Source organism: Pan troglodytes, chromosome 20, assembly GCF_028858775.2.
Source record: "Pan troglodytes isolate AG18354 chromosome 20, NHGRI_mPanTro3-v2.0_pri, whole genome shotgun sequence".
Classification (NCBI taxonomy): Eukaryota; Metazoa; Chordata; class Mammalia; order Primates; family Hominidae; genus Pan; species Pan troglodytes.
The window spans coordinates 18353934-18378039 of NC_072418.2; the positions used below are offsets into that span (position 1 = coordinate 18353934).

Sequence of the window (24106 nt, forward strand, 5' to 3'; positions counted from 1 at the left end):
ACTTTATGCGGCATACCTGGCACACAGTAGGTGCTCTTTATGTAGCATATCTGGCACACAATAAGGCACACTTTATATAGTGTACCTGGCACACAGTATGTGTGCTTTATGTCAAGTATGTTGCACCGAGTAGTTTTACTTTATGTAGGGGACCTAACACACGGGAGAAGCATTTTATGTGGAACATCCGGCACACAGTAGGTGTGCTTTATTTAGAACACCTGGCACACAGCAAGCATGGTTTATATAAAGGGCCAGGGACTCAAGATACAGGTTTTGTGAAGGGCTCCCAGCATACCGTAGACAGTCTTTATGTGCAGCACCTGGCACACAGTAGGTGCATATATGTGGAGTAGCCAGCACACAGTAGACAAGATTTATGTAGATTACTTGATGCAGAGTAGGTGCGCTTTCTGTGGGTCACCAGGTACATAGTAGACATGCTCAATGTGGAGCACCTGACACACAGTAGGTATGCTTTATATACAGCACATGGCACAGAGTAGGCACGCTTTATATGAAGTACTCTGCATAAAGTAAGCTTACATTATGTACAGCATGCTGCACACAGTAGGTGAGCTTTATGTGGCATACCTGGCACATAGTAGATAGAATTTATGTAGAGTATCTGATACACAGTAAGTGCACTTTATATAGTGAGACTGGCACACACTAGGTGCACACAGTAGTGTTTTCCATACAGTCTTTCGCATGGAGTAGAGACAGGCACACAGCAGCTCAAGTGCTAGTTGTCATCCCCTTCCCTTCAGTCCCTCTTTTTGGAGCTCCCTTTTCTTAGGAGCCTTCCTCCGTCACCCTCTAAGGCCTCATCTGACATCCCATTTCCCAGATGGGAAGCCTGAGCCCAGGATGGCCACACTGCCCACAGTCAGAGAAAGGACAGGGCAGAACAAGGACTTCACTCGGGATCCCTTTGCTCTGCCCTCCCCTGCCTGGACCCCGTCAGCTCAAGGCCCCTCTCAGCCTCATCCCCTGTGCCTCCGCTCTGTCCTCCTAAGCTGAGCCCAGCTTCTAGGTTTGCTCCTCCAGCTGGGCTCTTTATCCCCAGAATCTGACGAAGGTAATCCTCAGTGGGGTTGGGGCTGGATTCTTTCTTCCTGCTTCAAGCAGTCAGGTCTCAACTCAGGCCCTGGGCTGCCAGGAGGCAGGACTTGAACTCTTGCCAGGCTGTGAAGCCAGAGATGAGAGGCTTCTGTCTCTGAATCTCCTAAGTCTGCACCAAGATGTGGCGCCTGACATCCTCCCCGCCCATGTTTGGAGAGGAGCCCAGATGATCTGGGACAAGGGTTGGCCTGGCCCAGCTCAGCTGGCTGCCAACTGTCATGATAAGTATATGCTTTTATCTGAGCACCCTTGTCTTGGAAGGGCAGGGTGGAGGTAAACTTGGGGCTCAGAGTCCTCTCAAACCACCCCCCAACTTCCCCTGCAAACTCCCAAGAAGGTACTGAGACCTGAGAATTCAGTGCTCGGGCTGGGGCACCCTGAGCTGCACCCAGTGGGCCCAACCCCAGGTTTTGGCTGGCTGCCCAGGCACGGAAGACACACCCAGGCTGTGGGGATTGGCAGCCTCAGCCCAGCCCAGCCCAGCCCCGCCTCCTACGGCCTTCCCTAGATCAGGGGCCAGGTCCAAAGATCTCCCAGCAGAAGAGGAGAGGAGGTTGTGTGGGACAAGTTGCTCCCGACAGAAGGTACCAGGCTGGGGGTGGCAGGGCTGGAAGGTCCTGGCCTGGGATGAAGAGGGGACTGCCTAAGGCTGGGGTGGCTCCAAGATGCTGGCATGGGAAACTGGGGGTTTCCTGGTAACTGGACTCCTAGCAAACTCCCAAGGATTCAGGCGGGGCCCTTCTGGACTCTAATCGGCCCATCTCTTTCCCTTTCTGTGTGGTTACCAGGTCACTGGACCACTTGGTTGTTGGTTTTGGTTGGGACTTTCTGGACTTTAGATCTCAGCCCTCGTTTACTCACCCCTGAGCCCTCCCTGCCCTGCCCCCAGCAGTTCCTGACTTCGCCCCTACACACTGTCCCCAGAGCTCTTCCCTGGGCCTCAGGTCCTCACCCTTCATCCCATGTGCCCTGCAGGATGTCGCTGCTGAGCCTGCCCTGGCTGGGCCTCAGACAGGTGGCAATATCCCCATGGCTACTCCTGCTGCTGGTTGTGGGCTCCTGGCTACTCACCCGCATCCTGGCTTGGACCTATGCCTTCTATAACAACTGCCGCCGGCTCCAGTGTTTCCCACAGCCCCCAAAACGGAACTGGTTTTGGGGTCACCTGGGCCTGGTGAGTGTGACAGCAAAATGTGTCTGAGGTCTCAGGGTGGATGGACTTCCAGAGGAGCAGGAATGGGGCTCAGTGAGCTGGGTATTGACGGTGGCTGGGATCTGCGACCCCAGAGAAGCAAGGGAGATGGCTCACTCATTCCTCTGCTCACTCACTCATTCCTCTACCCACTCACTCCTCTACCCACTCACTCCTCTACCCACTCACTCACTCCTCTACCCACTCACTCACTCCCCTACCCACTCACTCATTCCCCTCCTCACTCACTCATTCCCCTCCTTACTCACTCATTCCTCTCCTCACTCACTCATTCCTCTCCTCACTCACTCATTCCTCTGCCCACTCACTCATTTCTCCATCCACTCACTCATTCATCTACCCATTCACTTATTCCTCTATCCACTCACTTTTTGCTCTCCCCACTCACTCATTCCTCTCCTCACTCACTCATTCCTCTCCACATTCACTCATTCCTCTCCTCACTCACTCATTCCTCTCCACATTCACTCATTCCTCTCCTCACTCACTCATTCCTCTCCTCACTCACTCATTCCTCTCCTCACTCACACATTCCTCTATCCACTCACTCATTCCTCTGCTCAGTCATTCCTCTCCTCACTCACTCATTGCTCTCCTCACTCACTCATTCCTCTATCCACTCACTCATTCCTCTGCTCACTTAGTCATTCCTCTCCTCACTCACTCATTCCTCACTCACTCACTCATTCCTGTCCTCACTCACTCATTCCTCTCCTCACTCACTCATTCCTCTCCTCACTCACTCCTTCCTCTCCTCACTCGCTCATTCTTCTCCTCACTCACTCATTCCTCTGCTCAGTCATTCCTCTCCTCACTCACTCATTCCTCACTCACTCACTAATTCCTCTCCTCATTCACTCATTCCTCACCTCACTCATTCCTCTCCTCACTCACTCATTCTTCTCCTCACTCACTCATTCCTCTATCCACTCACTCATTCCTCTGCTCACTTAGTCATTCCTCTCATCACTCACTCATTCCTCACTCACTCACTCATTCCTCTCCTCACTCATTCCTCTCCTCACTCACTCCTTCCTCTCCTCACTCACTCATTCCTCTCCTCACTCACTCATTCCTCTCCTCAGTCGCTCATTCTTCTCCTCACTCACTCATTCCTCTATCCACTCACTCATTCCTCTGCTCACTTAGTCATTCGTCTCCTCACTCACTCATTCTTCACTCACTCACTCATTCCTCTCCTCATTCACTCATTCCTGTCCTCACTCACTCATTCCTCTCCTCACTCACTCATTCCTCTCCTCACTCACTCATTCCTCTATCCATTCACTCATTCCTCTGCTCACTTAGTCATTCCTCTCCCCACTCACTCATTCCTCTCCTCACTCACTCATTCCTCTCCTCACTCACTCATTCCTCTCCTCACTCGCTCATTCTTCTCCTCACTCACTCATTCCTCTATCCACTCACTCATTCCTCTGCTCAGTCATTCCTCTCCTCACTCACTCATTCCTCACTCACTCATTCCTCTCCTCACTCACTCATTCCTCTCCTCACTCGCTCATTCTTCTCCTCACTCACTCATTCCTCTATCCACTCACTCATTCCTCTGCTCACTTAGTCATTCCTCTCCTCTCTCACTCATTCCTCACTCACTCACTCATTCCTCTCCTCACTCATTCCTGTCCTCACTCACTCATTCCTCTCCTCACTCACTCATTCCTCTCCTCACTCACTACTTCCTCTCCTCACTCACTCATTCCTCTCCTCACTCACTCATTCCTCTCCTCACTCGCTCATTCTTCTCCTCACGGACTCATTCCTCTATCCACTCACCCATTCCTCTGCTCACTTAGTCATTCGTCTCCTCACTCACTCATTCTTCACGCACTCACTCATTCCTCTCCTCATTCACTCATTCCTGTCCTCACTCACTCATTCCTCTCCTCACTCACTCATTCCTCTCCTCACTCACTCATTCCTCTCCTCACTCACTCATTCCTCTGCTCACTTAGTCATTCCTCTCCTCACTCACTCATTCCTCTCCTCACTCACTCATTCCTCTCCTCACTCACTCATTCCTCTGCTCACTTAGTCATTCCTCTCCTCACTCACTCATTCCTCTCCTCACTCATTCCCCTCCTCCCATTTCTTTACCCACTCACTCATTCCTCTCCTCACTCACTCATTCCTCTCCTCACTCACTCGTTCATCTACCCACTCACCCATTCTTCTCCTCACTCACTCATTCCTCTCCTCACTCACTCGTTCCTCTCCTCACTCACTCGTTCCTCTCCTCACTCACTCATTCCTTTACCCACACACTCATTCCTCTCCTCACTCACTCATTCATGTACCCACTCACCCATTCCTCTTCTCACTTACTCATTCCTCTACCCACACACTCATTCCTCTCCTCACTCACTCATTCCTCTACCCATGCACTCATTCCTCTCCTCACTCATTCCTTCCTCTCCTCACTCACTCATTCCTCTCCTCACTCACTCATTCCTCTCCTCGCTCACTCATTCCTCTCCTCGCTCACTCATTCCTCTCCTCACTCACTCATTCCTCTCACTCACTCATTCCTCTCCTCACTCACTCATTCCTCTCCTCACTCACTCATTCCTCTCCTCACTCACTCATTCCTCTCCTCACTCACTCGTTCCTCTCCTCACTCACTCGTTCCTCTCCTCACTCACTCATTCCTCTCCTCACTCACTCGTTCCTCTCCTCACTCACTCATTCCTTTACCCACACACTCATTCCTCTCCTCACTCACTCGTTCATCTACCCACTCACCCATTCCTCTTCTCACTTACTCATTCCTCTACCCACACACTCATTCCTCTCCTCACTCACTCATTCCTCTACCCATGCACTCATTCCTCTCCTCATTCATTCCTTCCTCTCCTCACTCACTCATTCATCTCCTCGCTCACTCATTCCTCTCCTCGCTCACTCATTCGTCTCCTCACTCACTCATTCCTCTCCTCACTCACTCATTCCTCTCCTCACTCATTCCTCTGCTCACTCACTCATTCCTCTGCTCACTCTCATTCCTCTCCTCACTCACTCATTCCTCTCCTCACTCACTCATTCCTCTCCTCACTCACTCATTCCTCTCCTCACTCACTCATTCCTCTACCCAGCCACTCATTCCTCTCCTCACTCACTCCTTCCTCTCCTCACTCACTCTTTCCTCTCCTCACTCACTCATTCCTTTCCTCACTCACTCATTCCTCTGCACTACTATTTCCATCCTGTTTACCTTCAAATGCTAATCTCTTCTCAAACACCCTCACAGAGACACACAGCAATAATGTTTGACTGGCTATCTGGGCGTCCCTTAGCCCAGTCTAGTGGACACCTAAAATTAACCATCACAGGACATGACAGCCCTTGACTTGATTTCAGATCACTCCTACAGAGGAGGGCTTGAAGGACTCGACCCAGATGTCAGCCACCTATTCCCAGGGCTTTACGATATGGCTGGGTCCCATCATCCCCTTCATCGTTTTATGCCACCCTGACACCATCCGGTCTATCACCAATGCCTCAGGTACCCATGCAGAGCTTGTGGTTGGTGGGTGCCAGGCCAAGCTTCTGTGTGGTCTCTGCAGTACCCAGGTCCCTCCTTGAGTACTCGTGCCCCTCATTGAGACGTCCATCTCAATGTCTTATCCCTCCATTGCCATCTGCTCCCTGTCTTGGTGTTCTGGGCACCACTGGGGCTCCAAGAGGCCTCAATTCAGGGCCCTTTCTGGAAGGAACCCCCATGCTTAAGGACACGGGTCTAGACAGAGACATTTACAGCTTCTTGGGGTCAGGAATGCGCAAGAGAGAGATGGGTATGACAACTCAGAGAACTGGGTGTCTGCTGGGGCAGGCTGGAATGTTTCCTGGAGGAAGAGTTTTTGGAGCTATGTCTGGACCAATAAGTAGGATTTTTTAAGTGTGGGGCAGGATGATGCAGTGGGCATCATTGGTATTTGGGGTCCCAGCCAGTCCTGGCACCAGCCTTGCCCATCCCTCAGTCCAAAGCGATAGGACGATTTGTGGCTGGTGGAGAATCTGGGCTGCTATTTATGTGACATCCACCTATGATGGGTCAGTTCCTTCTACCTCATCCTATCACTCATCCACCCTAAGTTTCCTGCTCTCCTCCTACAGGCTTCAGGATTCTCCAATAGGAGAACCCACACCAGCTGCTTGATCTCCCCTTGCTCTCTGCTCTTCTCATCCTTGGACACACCAGGCTGAGCTAGGGAAGTGGCAGCATCCCACATAATCTATGGCTCTGACCCCCAAATCCTTAGTGACTCTGTGCAGGTCACCAGCTCTCTGGCTGCTGAGGTCTCTTTCAGTTGTGAGTGATGGAAACTCAACTTTGTGTGCTCTAAGCAAATAAAGAGAATCAAAGGAGTGTAAAGTTCAGGGAGGGTGGTCTTCAGGCATGGCTGAATCCGGGTGTCAATGAACATTATCAGGAATCTGTCTCCTTTTCTTAATTTCACCATTTCTCTGCATCACTTTTTCTTTTAAGGCAGCCGTTCTCTTATGCTGTCAACCATGGGTCCTAGCAGCTCAGTTCTTGTCAGAAAGCTCACCTTTCCCCCAGGGGTCCCATAAATAGCCTATAGTTTCAATATTAGACCTGGTTATATCTTTTCTGTTTAACCTGGGATCATATGGAGAAGTCATCATGTGTGTGGCTCAGCTGTGGTCGAGGACACTTGGGGCATGTCAGAGACTTTCTGGTTCTTCTCTGACGTGTGATTTGAAATTGTCTTTTCTCCTCCTTGTCATCTCTTGGCCATGTTTGTAGCTTGTCCAAGGTCTGGGAGCTAGGGTCTCTTTGGAATTGTCAGAGTTATTATTTTAGTCTCCCTAAGCCAGGTTTCGGAATCCATTCTAATCACACTTGAAGAAAACTCTTGGTTACACCTGGGAAATGTCCGGGACATTTAGGAAATCACATTTAAACCCTATCTGGGGCCTGTCTGTGGGGTACACAGAGGTCATGTCGGACTATCTCAGGTCCATGTCAGGAGATGACAGAGAGTGCTATGGCAGACAGGGTGTCCGAGGTCCTTTAAAGGTATTTTGTAGAGTGTGGAGCTGTGTTCAGTTGTTGCGGAACATGTTGGGATATATAGGAGCCATGTCAAGGCGTGCTGGGGTGTGCTATGACCTGTTAGGTTGTGTCATAGCTTTACTGTGCTGTTGCAGCCTGGGCTGGTCCTTCTTCCTCTATCCTCCCTTCGTCCTTTGCCCTTGGCCCCCTTCCTGCTATGCTGGGCATGGAGTGGGGAAAGTGCTGGTAGGGAGCCTTGCCCTATACCTGAAGTTCCTCTCTTGCCCTCTACATGGCCCCTGATGGTCCTCATTCATGTCAGCTGCCATTGCACTCAAGGATGATCTCTCCATCAGGTTCCTGAAGCCCTGGCTGGGTGAGTACCTGCAGGTGAAAGGGGTTGGGGACAACCTTGCAGGGACGGTAGGGGAAGTGCTGCTCTTGCCCACTGTCCTTGGCTGCCCTGCCAGGGGATGGGCTCCTGCTGAGTGGCGTTGACAAGTGGAGCCGCCACCGTCGGATGCTGACACCCGCCTTCCATTTCAACATCCTGAAGTCCTATATAACGATCTTCAACAAGAGTGCAAACATCATGCTTGTGAGTCCCTTGAAGTCTGGGTCCCAGCTGGAGTCTTGGGGTGGAGGGACCATGGACACATCTGGTCTGGAATTTTGGCTCTTCTGGGTGGCACTGGGCCATTGCTCTTCCTCTCTGAGCCTTGGTTTCCTCATCTGTAAAATGGGGATGATAATCCCTACTTGAAAGGTCATTTACTTGGCACACAGTAGGTTCTCAGAAGGTGTCAGTTTCTGTGTTTTTCTCACAGAATCCCTGTAAACTCAAGAGAGTAAAAATGAAGATTGTGTAGTAGTCATTGCTGATTACAAACCACTTCAGAACTCATTGGCTTAGAGCCATAAGGGTTTACAATTGCTAAGGAGTCTGTGAGACAGCTGGCCAGTTCTTCTGGATGTGGAAGGGATCACTCTTGGCACATGAGCAGCTGTGGGTCGGGGGGCAGCTTTGCTGATCCTGGCTCAGTTCATTCACGTTTGGGGCTTCAGTACCTTCAGACTGTTCTGGGATGGGCTCAGCTGTGACACCCGGACTTTCCCCCATGTGATTCTCTGCCTCCAGAAGGCACCCTGTTGTTCACATGGCAGAGACTGGGTTCTGAGAAACTGAGAGGAGGCTGCAATGTCTGTGGACATTGTCTCTGCAATACTTCAAAGTTCAACCAGGTTTGAGTCTATTAGAGTTATTACATCATCATTTCACCACATTGTACTGGCCAAAAAAAGTCGAAAGTCAAAAGTCCAGTACAGACTCAAAGGGGTGTAAAATAGAATGCATCTCTTAATGGGAGTTGCTGAAAAATTACTGTGGAAAGGGTATGAATACAGGGAGAAGTGAAGAATTGGGGGTCAGGATTTTGTGAAGTGTCTAGGATTTTTTTTAAATATGCAAACTGATAAGTTAGCTTGTTACTGTCTCATGCATTCTAACAGACTCCTGGGTCAGAGACAAAGGGTAGTTGATTACGCAAGGCACAATAAGTAACATGTACTTCTTGTTGGTTTGTATCCTTTTTCTGAGTCTACCTAAATTCCATGGGGGTGACACTGGTGGGCCTCTACATTAGCCTGCTCATGCAGTACATTGCATGACATACAATGGGCATTAGGCTTAGGGAATCTGCTTTAATAGTGGCAGAAACAAGCCTGATATTGGTCCAGGGGGAGTCATTGCCTTATCTCTCCAGGTTGTTATCTGCAAATACAACTCTGAGAAATGGCTCAGGTAAGAACATCATGGTCTTGCATTGGTGGCATACCCAGCAAGGATGCTCAGGGCTGATGAAGAAGTGTCTCTTCCAACACAGGGATATTTTTGAAATGAATTTATTACAATGGAGATGAATAAAGCAAACATTTACTCATCATATGCCTGAGAAAATGTCATGTCCCAATGCCAGGATATAAGTTGTCTAAGTTAATTTTAATAATCCTGTGAGGTTATGGTTATTTTTGTCCTATTGCAGATGATGAACTGAGGGCCGGAGAGATTAGGGAGCTGGACAGAGTTCAACCAGCCAGGAAGTGAGCTAGGACTGGTGGAGCAGAGATTCTATCCTGGTTTATCTGGCCCCAAAGCAGATCACCTTGACCGTTATTGAATATTTGACAGGTGGGGCCTAGAGGAGGGCAATAGGTTGACCAAGGGCACACAGAGCATAGGAGACAGAGCTGAGACTTGAATGCAGGTCTCTTGATTCCAAGCCATGGGTCTTCATCTCCTATACTAACAGTTTCTGCTCGCATCCCAGTCTGGTCCTTGCTGGCAATGGGTTCCTGGGGCAGAGGACCAGGAGGCTGGTTGTGGGGGAGTCCATCCTGATGTTTGGGACTGGGGAGGGGCACAAAGGAGGCAGGGCCCAGCTGTAGCTCTCTTCCCTTCTCTGGCCAGGACAAGTGGCAGCACCTGGCCTCAGAGGGCAGCAGTCGTCTGGACATGTTTGAGCACATCAGCCTCATGACCTTGGACAGTCTGCAGAAATGCATCTTCAGCTTTGACAGCCATTGTCAGGAGTGAGTTCCTTCCTAGGGCCTGGGATGTGAATCCATGGACCAAAGGGAGTAAGTTGGGGAGGGAGGAATGAGCAAAGTAACCAGAAGTACCTTTTGGGAGGATTTGTATCATAGCTGTGCTTTGAAGGTCGAGGAAGAGGAGAAAGTGCTGTCTTTCCAGGTAGAAATATGTGTGTAAAAGCAAGAAGGTTAGGATGAGCCAAGCATGTGCAAGAGACAGTAGAAATGAGGTTGTGGAAGTAGGGGCTAGATATTAAGGGCACTGAAAATCAGGAAAAGTGCTATGAAGTTTATCAAGACATTTCCAGAGACCTTTTGTAGTTTCAACTGATGATGGATGTGGTAAGAGCTGAGCTGTGTGGGAAACTGATAGCCCGACACCACACCCAGCTAATTTCTGTATTTTTAGTAGAGAGGGGGTTCGCCATGTTGTCCAGGCTGTTCTCGAATTCCTGACCTCAGGTGATCTGCCCTCTTTGGCCTCAGAAAGTGTTGGGATTACAGGCATGAGCCACTGTGCCCGGCTGCTCCTTCTTTCTTACAGGGTGAAAGAGAGAGGGAGAGAGAGAGAGAGAGAGAGATGAGACAGAGAGACAGAGAGAGAGAGAGAAAGAGAGAGAGAGTTGGTTATGCTGGGGGCTGGAGCAGGGCTGACCTGGAAGAGGATGAAGTCTGAGTTGTGTGGACAGTTTTGGTAAGGAAAATGATCAGTACTGCATACTGGATGGGAGACAGAGGAGAGAAGCATGGTGTCCAAGCTATACTCTAGGTGCCTAGGTGCATGGAGACAGCTCTCAGAGATAGGATGCATGGAGAGAAGACAGTCTAGAGAGTCAATCTCATGACTGATACCCACCATGTATCTCTAGGACCATCTGTTTTTAGATACTCAGTTTCCTGATGGGAGGTAGCTCCTGGCTGCTGGTGGGAGGTGTTCCTGGGGCTTTGCATACGTTACATTGTTGCCTCCCTTTCTGCCCTTGGCCTGCAGGAGGCCCAGTGAATATATTGCCACCATCTTGGAGCTCAGTGCCCTTGTAGAAAAAAGAAACCAGCATATCCTCCAGCACATGGACTTTCTGTATTACCTCTCCCATGACGGGCGGCGCTTCCACAGGGCCTGCCGCCTGGTGCATGACTTCACAGACGCTGTCATCCGGGAGCGGCGTCGCACCCTCCCCACTCAGGGTATTGATGATTTTCTCAAAGACAAAGCCAAGTCCAAGACTTTGGATTTCATTGATGTGCTTCTGCTGAGCAAGGTAGGTTTCTCTATGATCTGAATTTAGGTGAGAGAATAGAGCTTCATGTCAAATGTCACGTGAAATAAATTGGTTTTGATCCAAAGGGCACTGGGAGCCATGGAAGATGCTTGAGAAAGGGAAGGTCACAGATAGGTTTTAGAGATGACTTTATTGCATGCAGCCCACAGGGCACTGCTAATTCTGAAACTGTGAAGAGCATGATATTTTATTCAACTTACAAGTTAGTGTGTTAGTCTTTCACATTTTTATGTGTATCTATATGTCTATGTCTTTGTCTATGTCTGTATCTATGATAAAAGATGCACCAAACCCCTCGATCACAGCAGCCCATTAATTATTTACAGCAATAACAGCAGGTGGAGTAGGATGGTGGTGCTGGCTCCCCATTCCTGGGGCAACACAACGTTTTTACCTGTAAATGCACAAGAATTTGCACCAAGGAGAGGGGCCCCCACATTATGAGTATTATAGCTTATATAGGACAGCTAGCTCATATGCTTCTTCTTTATTACAGGGTGAAAGTTAGAGACAGAGAAAGAGAGAGAGAGAGAATGCTTTGTTCTGGAGTATAAACTACCCCTCTCCTGTGAGATGGCAATTTCTAGAGTTTTATAACCCAAATATCTTCTGGAAAGATAAGATTCTCTGGGTTTACCACTCTAGAATGTGAGCAAATATTTTTGGAGCAATACATAATTTCTAACCTCCAAGGCAAATTGCCACTCAAATATCCTGTACCCCAGGTTGCCAGTATCTTTTTCTCTGAAAGTCTGTATTATGCAGAAAAATGAAAATATTTAAGAACCATTGATTCCTGTCACCAGGGTCCAAAGAGGAGGCAAAGGATCTGGGGGAAGCCCTTGGAGTTGGGGCTCTGGTGATGGTGAACAAGAAAGATCTAGATGTGCAGAGTGCATTTGAGTTTCTGGAAGATCAGAGCTTCAGAGATTATCTCAGGTTAGACTCCGGAGTCTCAGAGATAGTATAATTTGTGTGTGTGTGTGTGTGTGTGTCTGTGTGTCTGTATGTGTGTGTGTGTGTGTCTTGCTTTCTCTTCAGGATGAAGATGGGAAGGCATTGTCAGATGAGGATATAAGAGCAGAGGCTGACACCTTCATGTTTGGAGGTGAGGGTCCCAGTGTGGGACTACAGTGGAGGCAGAGGTCCCTCCATCTCAGGATCCGGGTGGGTGGACCCTGGATCACTCCATTCTGCCCATCTTCCCCCTCCCTCCATCCTCCTGAGGGCCTCAATATCTGGGCGCTGTCCACCCTCTGGTGCTGAAGCCAAGCTTACCTGGCTGCTCCTCAGGCCATGACACCACGGCCAGTGGCCTCTCCTGGGTCCTGTACAACCTTGCGAGGCACCCAGAGTACCAGGAGCGCTGCCGACAGGAGGTGCAAGAGCTTCTGAAGGACCGCGATCCTAAAGAGATTGAATGGTGAGTGCAAGTTCTTCTGGCCTGTTCCTGAGCCCATCATTGGTTCTGCTCCCCAAGTGAGGAGGGGTGGAGGAGTTGTTTTGTGGATTCTTCCACTATTGCTTAGTGGGTATAAAAGCAGAGGACCACAGGCAGGGCTTGATACCAAGCCTGGCTGTCAGGGGAAAAGTTGCAGGCCTTTAGGACCGAAAGACCCGGGCTGCTAAGAGAATTGGTGACCATGTGTGAGGACAGATAATGCTACTTTGCACATGTTCAGCAAATGAACTTCCCCTCCACTCTCTTTCTGTTCTCCCAGAAATATCAGTTTTTTCAAAAATCCTCACTTCTTGAATGTTTGCTCAGGTGGGGAGGGGGAAGTTGTTTTTGTCAATTCTTCCATTATTGCTTAGTAGTACTAGGAGCAGAGCACAGAAGCAGAACTTGGTATCCAGCCTGGCTAGCAGGGGAAAGTTTTCAGACTTTTGGGACAGAGAGTCCTAGCCTGCTGAGAGAACTAGGGACAATATATGAAGGCAGACGATGACATCTAGACATGTTCAGTCAATGAATTTTCCCTTCACTCGTTTCTTGTTTTCTCTGAATTATCATATTTTTTTCAAACATCTTTACTTCCTGAATGTTTGCTCTTCTGTTCCCTAATTCCTACCCTCCAGTCCAGTCCAGGGAGTCCTAAGGGAGTCCTGGGGGTAAAAGTCATCTATCTTTTGTCTAGAACACCTGCATCGTTCATCCATTCAGTCTTCATTCAGCAAACTCTTCCACATGCCTTTCCATTGCTAGTTTTGTTCCCAGCACCTTCCTGTGCTCTGGAGACCTGGAAAGAAACCTGCCTATGGATGTGTTTTCCAGGTACTCCCAGCCTAGTAGGAACAGTTCCCCACAAGACATTCCCAGTCCACATAGGCAAGGATGGAGTTGAGAGCAAGAGAAGCATGGCTGGGAGTATAGAAAGTGTTATAGAAAGTGTTTCAAGCCAGATCTGGTGGCTGTCGCTTGTGATACCAAGTACCGAGGAGGCTGAAGTGGGAGAATCACTTGAGGTCAGGTTTAAGATCAACCTGGGCAATATAGAAAGAACCCATTTCTAAAAAAGTAAAAAACCAAAATAATAAAGTGCCTCAACTGAAACCCTGAATGGTGATCAGTAGGTGTTTGGATGCAGTAGTGCCCTAGGTCAAAAAGAGAGCCTGGGCAAAAATGCAAAAAGAGGGAGCAGGAGAGAGGGAAAAGAGTGAAAGAGAGGTTTGTGTGTCAGGGAAGGAGATGGTTATAAAGGGAGGAAGAAGTAAGAGGGAGGAAAAGTGAGGGAGAGCAAGATAAAGAGAGGAGGGAAGACAGAAGGAGACAGAGAGAGAATGAGAGAGAGAGGAACTGAGTTGTGATGAGATAATAACTACGGAAGTGAAAGCAGAGTCTGGCTGTGGAAAATATGGGAAAATGGTAATGGCTTCCATTTTAACCCAAAGGCAATGGGGAGCCATAACAAGTGGTTGAGCAGGGGAGGGGCAGGTCATATCTGGGCACCAGAAAGATCTTTTCAGAGCTACTGTGGAGAGAAGACCAGCTGTAGAATGAAGTCCCAGTGAAGACATTCTGGGACCTGAGCCAGGGCAGGGGCTGGGGATGGAGAGGAGACAATGGACTGGACATGTGTTTTGGAGGCCGTGTCCTCCCGTCCAAGCCTTTGCTCAGCACAGCAGTCCTAAAAGGTGGCAACACTTTTTATGCTTTTAAAAACCAAGATATTAAGTAATATTGTGCACTTTGTAAACAAAAAAAGTGTCTAAAACATTTATAAAAATGAGCTTTCCTCACGCCTGTAATCCCAGCACTTTGGAAGGCCGAGGCGGGCGGATCACGAGGTCAGGAGATCGAGACCATCCTGGCTAACACGGTGTAACCCCATCTCTACTAAAAATACAAAAAATTAGCCGGGTGTGATGGCACGTGCCTGTAGTCCCAGCTACTCTGGAGGCTGAGGCAGGAGAATGGCGTGAACCCGGGAGGCGGAGCTTGCAGTGAGCTGAGATTGCACCATTGCACTCCAGCCTGGACAACAGAGCGAGACTCTGTCTCAAAAAAAAAAAAAGAGCTTCCTTCTTAACTGTCACCCTAGTAGTTTCTACCATCAATGGTTTTGTGTGTCCCTCCAGAAGATGGCTATCTTGATGCCCACTTTATAAGAACACAGACTTCTTCCATACAAATAAGAGTGTATAAAATAGACACAGTACTTTTTCCCAAGATGGTGGGTTGGAGGCAATGTCAGTGTGCCTCTCCCATGTGGAAGGACAGAATAGTGTGTAGAGATTCATAGTGTAAGCTTTCTTTTCCCAAGAAACAACACAGGGACTTAACAGGAAAACCAGAAGAATCCACAGACCCTTCAAAAGAAGCTGCAGGCTGCATTCTACTCTGTGAGACAGGTGAAAAACTGTGAATCCTCAGAGTGTGAGAGGGGGAGAGACTGCCTGCAGCGTACACATCTTCACTGGAGAATCTGAAAATCCAGACCACAAGAGAAGGCCTTAACTCTATCCAGGGCTTGAACTGATTTAGGGAGTGGTAAGAAATATAAAAGTAGAAGCAGCAGCAGGAAGTCCCTTGCAGGCATTCCCAATCTCCAGCATGGACTGAGGGAAGCCATTCCTTATTGTATCTCACAGGGGACCTTGGGGAAGTCAGACAACTAGCTCAGGCGAGGTCACAGGTTGAACGAAATGCCCAAATGAATTTCTTGATATAACCTTGAGTGGGGATGAACTCCCTTGACCAGAACCCGGGAGGCAAGCAGGAAGTGTGCTGCAGACAGGAGTTCAGAAGCTGGGTGCCTGGCCTTGGACAGGGACAAAAAAGGACATGGCCTGAAAGCATTGCTATTTCTGTGGGAAAAGCTTATGGCCTGGGGCAGGGCTGAGTTCTGTGCACAGACTACCTGGATCTAAATCCAGTGCTATGAGTGGAACACTGCATGTGTGAGACCCACCTTGTGCCAACTGCATGGGAGCTAGATGAGGCTTACGGCCACCTGCTACTCTCCACTCCCTTGTCAAACTCTTCTGTGAGGCAGAGGCGGTTATACTCACCTCTGGAACATTACCCCAGTGACCTAAGAACCGCCCTCTGACTCTCACAGGGCAAAACAAACAAACAAAAAAACAGTTGCAAAAAAAAAAAATACCTAGGAATATACTTAACCAAGGAGGTTAAAGCTCTCTACAAGGAGAACTACAAAACAGTGCTGGACAAAACCATAGATGACACAAACCAATGAAAACACATCCCATGTTCATGGATTGGAAGAATCAATATTGTGAAAATGATCATAGTGCAAAGCAATCTACAGATTTAACACAATGCCTATGAAAATGCCTTCATCATTTTTCACAGAACTGGGAAAAGCAATTCTAAAATTCATATGGAACCAAAACAGAGCCTGTGTAGTCAAAGCAATACCAAGCAAAAAGAAAAAATTTGGAGGCATCACATTACCAGACTTCAAATTACATTACAAGGCTACAATTACCAAAACAGCATGGTACTGGTATAAAAGTAGGCATTTAGATGAATGGAACAGAAAGGAGGACCCAGAAATAAAGCCAAATACTTACAGCCAACTGATCTTTGACAAAGCATACAAAAACATAAATTGGGGAAAGACACCCTATTCAATAAATGGTGCTGGGAAAACTGGACAGCCACATGTAGAAAAATGAAACTGCATCCCCATCTCTCACCTTGTACAAAAATCAAAGGCTTAAATCTAAGACAGAAACCATAACAATTCTATAAGATAACTTTGGAAAAACTCTTTTGGACATTGACCTAGGCAAAGAATTCGTGACCAAGACCACAAAAGCAAATGCAACAAAGCCAAAAATAAATCAGTGGAACTTAATTAAACTAAAAAGCTTCTGCACAACAAAATAATAATAATAATAATAGCCGATTTAACAGACAACCTACAGAGTGGGGGAAAATATTTGCAAACTATGCATCTGACAAAGGGCTAGTATCCAGAATCTACAAGGAACTCAAACAACTCAGCAAGGAAAAAAAACACAAACAATTAGTTCCATCAAAAAGTGGGCAAAGGGCATGAACATATAATTCTCAAAAGAAGATACACAAACAGCCATGAAACATATGAAAAAATGCTCAACATCACTAATCATCAGGATATGCAAATTAAAACCACAATGAGACACCATCTTGTTTCTACAAGAATGGCCATAATTAAAAAGTCAAAAAACAGTAGATGTATGTTGTGGATATGTTGAAAAGTGAATGCTCATACACTGCAATGAAAATTAATGTAACCTCTGTGGAAAACGATAAGGATATTCCTTAGAGAACTAAAAGTAAATCTACCATTCCATCCAGCAATCTCACTACTAGGTATCTACCCAAAGGAAAAGTGATTATATGAAAAAGGCACATGCACATGCATGCTTATAGTAGCACAATTCACAATTGTAAAAATACGGAACCAACCTAACTGCCCATTGACCAATGAGTGGATAAAGAAAATGTGGCATATACACACAATGGAATACTACTCAGTCATAAAAAGGAATGAAATAATGTCTTTTGCTGCAACTTGGATGGAGCTGGAGGCCATTATTCTAAGTGAAGTAACTCAAGAATAGAAAACCAAATACCATATATTTTCACCTATAAGTGGGAGCTAAGCTGTGAGGACACAAATACATACAGAGTGATATAATGAGCTTTGGAGACTCGGAGAGCAAGGTTGGGAGCCGGGTAAGGGAGAAAAGACTGCATATTGGGGACAGTATACACTGCATGGGTGATGGGTGCACTAAAACCTCAGAATTCACCACTATAGAAATCATCCATGTAACCAAACCACTTATATCCCAAATGTTATTGAAATAAAAGGAAATAAAGAAGAGACAGATCTGCACATTAACAATATATCTTTGGGAGCTTTTCTTTTTCTAAAAATATGAGTTTTGGAAAATTCGTTTGTTTTTATTTTTAATTGGCAAATTTTAATTATATATATTTATGGGGTGCAATGTGATATTACTCAGCCTCTCGAGTGACTGGGACTACAGGCATCCTCCACCACACCCGGCTAATTCTTGTGTTTTAGGTAGAGATGAGGTTTCACCACATTGGTCAGGCTGGTCTCAAACTCTTGACCTCAAGTGATCCACCCACCTCGGCCTCCCAATACTCTGACTTTCTAATAGGTTTTAATATCTGGCAGAGTGGCTTTTTTTTGTTGTTAAATCAACCCTTGCAAACATTTGTTGTGTGATAAAGTGTATGTTTTATTTGGATTGAGGGAAATTTATAATGAAATACAGAGATTTCATGTTTCTTTTTAAGTTTAATCCAGGTATTTTATATTATTATGACTAGTATCTTTTCTTTTATTATCTTTTCATTTGATGGTTATTTCTATATGGTAAAACTAATGATTTATGCATATAAATTCTATGCCCAATGAACATAGTATATGCTAAAGATGATATGCGTATCAAGAGAAAAAATATAGATAATTAAGTAAAAGCTCTTGGGGCAACTGGGAAGCCTTCTGGAAAAAAGGCAACTGAACCTGGTTGTCATATCTTATGACAAGATAATGTTCAGATTAATCATTTTTTTCTAAAAGAGTCCTAAAAGCTCTAGAAGGAACCATGAGAAAATTATTTCATAGCGCCAGAGTAGGGATAACCTTATTTTGACGTAAGTCCCAGGGGCTATGAAAAAGTGATAAACTGGTAAATGAGAAAAGATACACGCCAGGCACGGTGGTTCATGCCTGTAATCCCAGTACTTTGGGAGGCCAAGGTGGGCAGATCACTTGAGATCAGGAGTTCAAGACCAGCCTTGCCAACATGGGGAAACCCCATCTCTACTAAAAATAAAAAAAAAATTAGCTGGCAGTGGTGGTGAATGCCTGTAGTCCCAGCTACTTGGGAGGCTGAGGCAGGAGAATCACATGAACCTGGGAGGTGGAGGTTGCAGTGAGACAAGATTGTGTCACTGCACTCCAGTCTGAGCGACAGACACTCCATTCCCTCCCCCCATTAAAAAGATACAGAATAGTGTCTACAGTAGATGGTGTGCTCCTATATAATTTTTTAAGATGCTTAAAATCAGCCCAGAAAGCATACATTAAAAAAATAATAACCTGGCAACGTGTGGGGAGAAGTAAATGGCATTGGGCCATAGGAGTGAATTATGTTTTATAGTTTTCAAATTCTGAACCAGGTAATTGTAGACGGTATGAAAATTTTAAATAGCCACTGCAAAAGAAGAAAGATTAAGCAGAGAATTCAGCTCCTTTGCTCGATCTTAAATGTTTATAAACGTTTTCCAGTGGGGCCTCTAGTGTTTTCTAAGTATAAAATCACTATCTGCCAAAATGATACATTTACTACCACATTTCAAATTGCCTGACTCTCGTGTTTTTTTGGATGCATAAATGTCTTCTTTGGAGAAGTGTCTGTTCATGTCCTTCGCCCACTTTTTGATGGAGTTGTTTTTTTCTTGTAAATTTGTTTGAGTTCATTGTAGATTCTGGATATTAGCCCTCTGTCAGATGAGTAGGTTGCGAAAATTTTCTCCCATTTTGTAGGTTGCCTGTTCACTCTGATGGTAGTTTCTTTTGCTGTGCAGAAGCTCTTTAGTTTAATTAGATCCCATTTGTCAATTTTGGCTTTTGTTGCCATTGCTTTTGGTGTTTTAGACATGAAGTCCTTGCCCATGCCTATGTCTTGAATGGTAATGCCTCAGTTTTCTTCTAGGGTTTTTATGGTTTTAGGTTTAACGTTTAAGTCTTTAATCCATCTTGAATTAATTTTTGTATAAGGTGTAAGGAAGGGATCCAGTTTCAGCTTTCTACATATGGCTAGCCAGTTTTCCCAGCACCATTTATTAAATAGGGAATCCTTTCCCCATTGCTTGTTTTTCTCAGGTTTGTCAAAGATCAGATAGTTGTAGATATGTGGCGTTAATTCTGAGGGCTCTGTTCTGTTCCATTGATCTGTATCTCTGTTTTGGTACCAGTACCACGCTGTTTTGGTTACCGTAGCCTTGTAGTATAGTTTGAAGTCAAGTAGCATGATGCCTCCAGCTTTGTTCTTTTGGCTTAGGATTGACTTGGTGATGCGGGCTCTTTTTTGGTGCCATATGAACTTTAAAGTAGTTTTTTCCAATTCTGTGAAGAAAGTCATTGGTAGCTTGATGGGGATGGCATTGAATCTATAAATTATCTTGGGCAGTATGGCCATTTTCACGATATTGATTCTTCCTACCCATGAGCATGGAATGTTCTTCCATTTCTTTGTATCCTCTTTTATTTCATTGAGCAGTGGTTTGTAGTTCTCCTTGAAGATGTCCTTCACGTCCCTTGTAAGTTGGATTCCTAGGTATTTTCTTCTCTTTGAAGCAGTTGTGAATGGGAGTTCACTCATGATTTGGCTCTCTGTTTGTCTGTTATTGGTGTATAAGAATGCTTGTGATTTTTGTCCATTGATTTTGTATCCTGAGACTTTGCTGAAGTTGCTTATCAGCTTATGGAGATTTTGGGCTGAGACAATGGGGTTTTCTAGATATACAATGATGTCATCTGCAAACAGGGACAATTTGACGTCTTCTTCTCCTAATTGAATAACCTTTATTTCCTTCTCCTGCCTAATTGCCCTGGCTAGAACTTCCAACACTTTATGCAGCCAAAAAACACATGAAAAAATGCTCACCATCACTGGCCATCAAAGAAATGCAAATCAAAACCACAATGAGATACCATCTCACACCAGTTAGAATGGCAATCATTAAAAAGTCAGGAAACAACAGGTGCTGGACAGGATGTGGAGAAATAGGAACACTTTTACACTGTTGGTGGGACTGTAAAGTAGTTCAACCATTGTGGAAGTCAGTGTGGCGATTCCTCAGGGATCTAGAACCAGAAATACCATTTGACCCAGCCATCCCATTACTGGGTATATACCCAAAGGACTATAAATCATGCGGCTATAAAGACACATGCACACGTATGCTTATTGCGGCACTATTCACAACAGCAAAGACTTGGAACCAACCCAAATGTCCAACAATGATAGACTGGATTAAGAAAATGTGGCACATATACACCATGGAATACTATGCAGCCATAAAAAATGAAGAGTTCATGTCCTTTGTAGGGACATGGATGAAATTGGAAATCATCATTCTCAGTAAACTATCGCAAAGACAAAACAACCAAACACCGCATGTTCTCACTCATAGGTGGGAATTGAACAATGAGAACACATGGACACAAGAAGGGGAACATCACACTCTGGGGACTGTTGTGGGGTGGGGGGGAGCAGGAAGGGATAGCATTAGGAGATATAACTAATGCTAAATGACGAGTTAATGGGTGCAGCACACCAGCATGGCACATGTATACATATGTAACTAACCTGCATATTGTGCACATGTACCCTAAAAGTATAATAATAATAAAAAAACAAAACAAAAAAAACAAATTGCATGACTCTCCTTTTTTCCCTTGCCTAATTGCACTTGCTAGTATCTCTAGCACCATGCTAAATAAGAGCAAAACATTGGATCTGGGTATGTTGTTTGTTATTCATTTGCATTTGAGTTTGCTTTCTTGCCATAGACAATATTTATTTTTATGTGAGTTTGTTAATTTTTTACCGCTGGCTTCTGGGTGTTTTCCTCAGAGTATTTATTTTTATCTATTTGGCTAAATTTTCTCTGGTACTTTTCTAATTCTCTGCTTCTCTAATTGTTTTCTGCTTTTTAAAATTCTCAAATGTTTGATCCCCGTGGAGTTTATTTTGTGATAGGGAGAAAAGGTCTCATTTGCAAATAGAAAAGGTGGAGAGTTGTGTCTTTGCTCCCTTGATAATGACTGGGGCTGGGGTGTTTCCTTAGGGACGACCTGGCCCAGCTGCCCTTCCTGACCATGTGCGTGAAGGAGAGCCTGAGGTTACATCCCCCAGCTCCCTTCATCTCCCGATGCTGCACCCAGGACATTGTTCTCCCAGATGGCCGAGTCATCCCCAAAGGTGCCCACAGCCTCAGGGGGAGAAGCCTCCCGGGTAGGAAGATGGTTCCCTCAGGGGATCCTTGTCCTGACTGCCCCTTTCTCTCCCACAGGCATTACCTGCGTCATCAATATTATAGGGGTCCATCACAACCCAACTGTGTGGCCGGATCCTGAGGTGCTGCCTTCCCCATTCACCACCACCACCCCTATCCTCTACTTTTGTGTGTGTGTGTGTGAATTCCAAGGTTCCTAGTGGAGGGGGCAGGGTTTTGATGAGGAAAATCCAACATCACCTTGCCCCAAAACACACACAACTGTCTCTCCAAGGCTGCTGGACATAGGAAATCCCACGGGCGAACCTTCTTTGTCTCACCTGCAGGTCTACGACCCCTTCCGCTTTGACCCAGAGAACAGCAAGGGGAGGTCCCCTCTGGCTTTTATTCCGTTCTCCGCAGGGCCCAGGTAAGAGCGCCCTGTGTCTGAGGCAGGGATGGGATGATGGGTGCGGGAGTTAAAAAAAGGGGGACGTTGCAGATGGTCCCAGTTCCAGCTCTCCTTCCCTCCATTCCTTCACAGTTTATGGGAAAACGTCCATAGAATGGGGATGAGTAGGTCCTAGAGGGGTCGGCGGAGTGCTCAAAATCCCCTTCTCCATCTGCTGGTCTGAGCTGGGAGCTGGAGTCAGGCCCAGTCTCCGGGACATACAAGCCCACATGGGAGTCCCAGGCACGCTTAGTCTTTCTCTCTATCTCTCAGGCTGAGCTGGGTGCAGTTGGGGGTCCCAGGCCAGGTTCCTGGGTTGATGGGACCCAAATGCGGGACTTGGGCACAGTCACAGTCCCCACTCCCGCCTGCAGGAACTGCATCGGGCAGGCGTTCGCCATGGCGGAGATGAAAGTGGTCCTGGCGTTGATGCTGCTGCACTTCCGGTTCCTGCCAGACCACACTGAGCCCCGCAGGAAGCCGGAACTGATCATGCGCGCCGAGGGCGGGCTTTGGCTGCGGGTGGAGCACCTGAATGTAGGCTTGCAGTGACTTTCTGACCCATCCACCTGTCTTTTTGCAGATTGTCATGAATAAAACGGTGCTGTCACCTCTGCCTGGGCCTCACTGACAGCCTGCAGGGGGCTCTTGGGGACTGGGAGGCTTCAGGGAAGGGGCCTAACGTGGGTGGGTTAGGCAGGATGTTTTCCCTGAAACCAAGAACCTGACTGCCTCTTTGGCTGAGCATAGGGCCTCCATGCTTATAGCAGGGTCTCTCAGAGCCCAAGTATGGACTTTATCCTGTGGACAGTATGGAGCCATGGGAGGTTTTTGAGCAGGAGAGGGACCAGGATTAAGAACGGATTTAAGAGGTACGACTGAGGCTAAGTGAGAAGCAACCATAGGGGCAGATCCTTTCTTTTGGTCTGGGAGTGTCCCAAGACCGAGGTCCCTGGCCAGTTCAGAACACAAGGATAGAAGGGTGCAGCTTATACCCTGGCAGGCTCTCAGGAGTTCTGTTTCCTTTCTTGCTAACGTCCCACCCTATGTCTCCCCCTTCCAGTTGATCGCTTTTGTGACCCCTTTCCCTAACTTCAGGCAGCTCCTATTTTTCCTCTTTCGAGCCCTCTGACTCTGCCCAGGCTGCTTGTCCATCAGCTGCTATCTGAATCCTCCCCCTACTCTCTTCTGCTATGTGCCAGGCACTCTCACAAGTGTCAGGGCTTGGGCAAGTCTTCACCCTTTCACCTCTAGATTCCTCCTTCATTCCCATCACTGACCGATCTTGGGGTGGGGTGCAGTCAGGAACATCCTGTTTGACCCTTGAGATTCAAAGACAGATGATTGGAAACAGAACACCATCCCAAAGGCATGGGATCTGGAGCCAGACTGTTGGGCTGAAGTCTCATCTTTGCTCTGTGACTTGAGCAAGTTAATTCCCCTCTATGCACTTCAGTTTCCTCAAACATAAAATGTGGGCAACAACACTACCTAACTCAGGGTTGTCCTGAGGACAAAATGTGGAGAACTCAGAACTTGTTGCCTGGTGCATATTGGATGCTTAATAAATGTGGCCATTATTAACTCCTCTCTGAGAAAGTCTGGCTAATAAACCATGTTGCCTTTCAAGATAGTTTTTTTCTACCACGACTTTAAAGACTGTCTTGGAACTTACAGGCAAAAATTCTAATATTTGTGCTCCTTGAATAATCTCTTGCCTTTTAGAGGGCTGTGCATTTAGGAGGCAATTTTTTCTAAGACTGGTTGCGGGCACCTGAAAGTGCAAGGTGGTAGGAGAAGGAAAGAAGCCTCAGTTAATGTTTTAAAATGATGTCCTGCTACAAACATTGACCTCTGTTCATAGCCTAAGGAATTCTGCACCGCTGCACCCTGCAGACTTGCCAAATCTTCTCTC

The 24106-nt window shown here is 46.7% G+C and overlaps 1 protein-coding gene across 2 annotated transcripts; it reads left to right on the forward strand.

Annotated features, from left to right (window-relative positions):
- Nucleotides 1-374: 374 nt before the first annotated feature.
- CYP4F12 (cytochrome P450 family 4 subfamily F member 12) lies at nt 375-22801 on the forward strand. 2 transcript variants are annotated; one of them, XM_524141.7, is made up of 13 exons: nt 375-1709; nt 2101-2299; nt 5714-5858; nt 7696-7749; nt 7844-7971; nt 9841-9962; nt 10954-11224; nt 12287-12353; nt 12539-12668; nt 21594-21727; nt 21819-21883; nt 22088-22170; nt 22566-22801. In XM_524141.7, the coding sequence occupies exons 2-13, from the start codon at nt 2102-2104 to the stop codon at nt 22741-22743; spliced, it is 1575 nt and encodes a 524-aa protein (XP_524141.2). In that variant the 5' UTR covers nt 375-1709; nt 2101; the 3' UTR covers nt 22744-22801. The 2 variants fall into 2 exon arrangements, with proteins under 2 accessions (XP_524141.2, XP_063656654.1); XM_063800584.1 differs by lacking the exons at nt 5714-5858; nt 7696-7749; nt 7844-7971 and having other exon boundaries at nt 1644-1709.
- Nucleotides 22802-24106: the final 1305 nt, after the last annotated feature.

Excerpts from the sequence above, each read along its gene's own strand:
- CYP4F12 (XM_524141.7), top strand. The coding sequence starts at position 2,102 with ATGTCGCTGCTGAGCCTGCCCTGGCTGGGCCTCAGACAGGTGGCAATA. Across the intron at positions 7,750-7,843 it reads GTTCCTGAAGCCCTGGCTGG|GGGATGGGCTCCTGCTGAGT; the intron begins GTGAGTACCTGC and ends CTGCCCTGCCAG. Across the intron at positions 21,884-22,087 it reads CTGTGTGGCCGGATCCTGAG|GTCTACGACCCCTTCCGCTT; the intron begins GTGCTGCCTTCC and ends TCTCACCTGCAG.